Source organism: Corvus brachyrhynchos, unplaced genomic scaffold (genome assembly GCF_000691975.1).
Source record: "Corvus brachyrhynchos isolate BGI_N302 unplaced genomic scaffold, ASM69197v1 scaffold14, whole genome shotgun sequence".
NCBI lineage: Eukaryota > Metazoa > Chordata > Aves > Passeriformes > Corvidae > Corvus > Corvus brachyrhynchos.
In genome coordinates this window covers 20,402,589-20,406,170 of record NW_008239110.1, presented here as the reverse complement: position 1 = coordinate 20,406,170, position 3,582 = coordinate 20,402,589, and the positions used below count along the sequence as shown (strand labels likewise).

The 3,582-nt window shown below is 37.4% G+C and overlaps 1 protein-coding gene across 4 annotated transcripts in view; it reads left to right on the top strand.

The window, feature by feature from the left end:
- The window catches only part of RMND1 (required for meiotic nuclear division 1 homolog), an 18,480-nt gene extending 15,123 nt beyond the window's left edge, over nucleotides 1-3,357 (top strand). For 2 of the 4 annotated variants that reach the window (XM_017739608.1, XM_008637880.2), the window contains 4 exons: nucleotides 786-862; nucleotides 2,030-2,150; nucleotides 2,824-2,940; nucleotides 3,171-3,357. In XM_017739608.1, coding sequence (XP_017595097.1) covers nucleotides 786-862; nucleotides 2,030-2,150; nucleotides 2,824-2,940; nucleotides 3,171-3,203 — 348 coding nt within the window. In that variant the 3' untranslated portion in view covers nucleotides 3,204-3,357. Of the gene's footprint in view, nucleotides 1-785; nucleotides 863-2,029; nucleotides 2,151-2,722; nucleotides 2,941-3,170 lie in introns of those variants that run through there. The other 2 variants (XM_017739605.1, XM_017739607.1) reach the window with 2 other exon arrangements.
- The last annotated feature ends 225 nt before the right edge of the window (nucleotides 3,358-3,582 follow it).

Below are 3,582 nucleotides of genomic sequence, written 5' to 3'. Positions count from 1 at the left end.
AATGTTGAACACATTTGATGGTAAATCCATCAATGTGGAGCAGCTCAGAACACCTGCAAAGTGGTCAGACAAGAAATCATCAACCTTTAAAGGGTTGGGAGTGGGGTTCTGCATTGTCATGATGTTTCCCATGTTGTGGCACTGTCACCTGCTACTGGTGAAATGTATGTGTAACGGGACAAGCAGCATTTGAAAACCTGGCCAAACACAGTGTGTGGTAACTAGGGCTGAAAATAATGTGCCTTGACTTGAATATAATGAAGAGTTTGAGTGAATTACTTAAAAGTTTTTCATGAGACCTAATTACTGTACAAAGCCTATATGATGTTGTATATAAAAATGAGATTTGTAGGGTTCAAAAGAGAAAATGCTGGGTTTATTACTTTTATGTGAAGGAAATAAATGGTAATACATTGATTGTTGTAAGGAGAAAGTCTATTAAAAGGCTAAGTAGTGACAAGGTAAAAGAGCACTGTCATGACTTAAAAATAGTAGGAAGGAAAAACAAATGATCTCTTGTTCAGGAAGTCATTTATAGAAAATTCCCCAGTATTTTTTGTAGATACTGATGACATACTCAGTGATTTATTGAAAAACCTGGATGAACCAGTTGCTTGGTGATACTCTTAGAAAGCTAGAGAAGCAAGGCACTAAACAAACAAAACTAAAATGTTAATAAGTACAGTATGCATTTAGATTTTAACACACTTCAGGCTGTAAAGTTCTGGGCTTCTTAATTACTAGTACATGTTTCTTGATCAAGTAGCAAAGAATTTACTTTTCAGATTCTAAAGTCTCGAAGGAAGGTAAAACTCTCTCATGCAGATGTGATGCAGAAAATTGGAGAACTCTTCGCACTAAGGTAATTTTTGGTTACACCCAAGACATTGTATTACATGGAACTTAAAAATCATGTTGTGCATGATACAAAGAGCAGAATACACACTAAATATAGAGCAGGGTGAGACGGAGTGGAAGAATTCCTTCAGCCTTCTTTTGACTGGAGTCTGTGTGCTATTTACATTAGTCAGAGGACCCCATGGCTCACCACTCACACTGGCATTTCAACTACAGGCATTAGGCAGGCAGTGTATCATAAATGGCCAAATTCCACACCCTTTTCCCTTCCTGAGTCCAGCAACACAACACGTCTCTTAACTAGCAATTACAGCAGATACTACAGCACGTAAAGGATACCAGGGGAAAGACAGCTAGGTAGAACTGTTAGCTACAGCCTAGAGTTGGTAAAAATCTTCTGTGAGTTCTGGTCTTCCCTTGACTTACTCAGAAACCTCTGCAAAATTACTGGATTTAACATATTTTCCTCCCTCAGGTGAAATTTGGCCATTGACAATACAGACCATTACACACTCAAAAAAAAACCCACAAAAAACCCAAAAAACCAACAACAACAAACAAACAAAAAACAACAAAAAAAACCCACCAAAATCTCCAAGGTAAAATTAAAAAAAAATTCCTATTTCAAACACTAGGACTTACATCCTTACTTGAAGAACTGATCAGTAATCAACAATGATGTTCCAAGTATCCAAAGGTTTATGTTAGCAGTACGTTGAAGGCAGGAGATTTTAGCTTTTAGCCTTTATGATACTTAGACCATAGTCTGATTCTGAGGAGTGTGCTATGTTCACACATCCAGTATGCACTACCAGTCACATTTAGGAGTTCTGTATTGTTATTTTGTGTACTGCCAGCATAGTCAGGGACCTCTCTGCAGGTATCAAAAATTAAGGCAGGTGACAGGTTGAGGAGGCGGTGTTGCCATAAGGCAAAAAGTTATTTACGTTCAGAACAGTTCCACAGTAGAGTATTCCCAGGAAGGTTTCAGGAGATGTGACCAATTTTAAACAATCGCTCCAAATGTATTTTTACTATGAAAGGAAATTCTTTTCATATTTTATGTAGCATTACAGGAAAATTTTCTTACTTCATTTAACTGCCATGTAAATATTTGCTCCTATATTCACCAAGATGAAGCCTGAACTACAGTAGTACCCATTCTTTTTAGACACCGTATAAATCTGAGCTCAGACCTGCTAATAACACCTGACTTCTACTGGGATAGAGAAAAACTGGAAGAGCTTTATGACAAGACTTGCCAGTTTCTCAACATTAATCGCAGAGTTAAGGTGAGTGTCATATTGTTGAGAGAATTTTTCACGCTCAGATCAGTTGTCTTTGGCTCAGCAGGGTCACAGATCGCTCTGTGAATGTGCTTTAACTGCAGAAACTGAATAAAAAATAAGATTTTGTACACTTTCCCCTTTTCCATGTGTTCTTAGCCCACTCGCAGCTTTACCCAATTTAGGTTAACCTGCCTCACATGAATGAATTGCTTATCTCCTGAGCCACTAAATTAGGCTTTAAATAGTTAGAAGAACTGAGAAGTGGAATTCACATCAGTTCTTGAAGGGTGACATAATGTTTACTGCTGGACAAGAATAAGAAGCACAAAAACTACCTCTCCTGATTGTACAGAAAGCATAAATATTTAATTTCGAGGCATTCCAGAAAGCTGCATCTTCTTTTGCTTGTGACTGTTTTCATGAGTAGGTATCCCCCAGAAGCACCTCAATACCTGTAGATGCATATCCAAATTTATATTCTTTTGGGGAACCTATTGAAATAACAGGTTCATTTATACTGAAGCTTCTGTTGCTTGTGCATGTTGCCTTACAGAATTTTCTGTTCTTATTTGCAGAGGTGTTAACCCCTTTCTAGTTCTGTGGAGTGTGTTTCCCTATTTAGTGATCTGATTCCATTTTGGGAGTCCAGATTTGTGGTGTTTGTAATTGCTTGCAGGTAATGAATGAAAAGCTCCAGCACTGCATGGAGCTGACAGACCTGATGCGAAATCACCTGAATGAAAAGCACACACTACGCCTTGAGTGGATGATAGTAATACTCATCACCATAGAGGTTGGTGGGGCTTCTTTCCAATATTAAGAATGTAATAATAAGTGCAATTTCTATATTTCGATGATTTGGGAATTATTTTATTAATGTGATGTACATGGGGATTAGTATTTCTTTGCAATTTTCAAACTGCAGCTACAGTTATTTTTCAGATTATCTGATTTATAGTGTAAACTGGTTTAAAGATTTCTAAATAAAATAAAATTCTCATCAATGTGTTTGCTGTTCCACAGGTTCTGTTTGAACTTGCAAGGGTAGTTTTCTGATGGCAGAACAAACTCAGGAAGAAGAAAACTGACAAAACAATAGAGAACACAAGGCTTAGAAAATTCCGATCATATGCTTCTGGAGAATCATGAAATTGTGTTTCTTGATAAATCTCTAAATCTTCTATTCAAATAAAAAAAAAATTAAAAATCAGTCTGTGAACATTATTCCCAAACATTACTGGGATGGTTAGAGAGGTCTTAACCTATGGATGAATCCCATCTGTGCTGAATGTATTTGGTGAAGGAGTCTACTGCTTTCTCCCCTAGCAGTTAAAATGATGCTGAATACTTTCCTACTTTGTGTATTTCTGATTGATGGTGTTTTCCCTCATTTTCACCAGCTCCCTCTTGGACAGCTACCACACTGTCCCAAGCT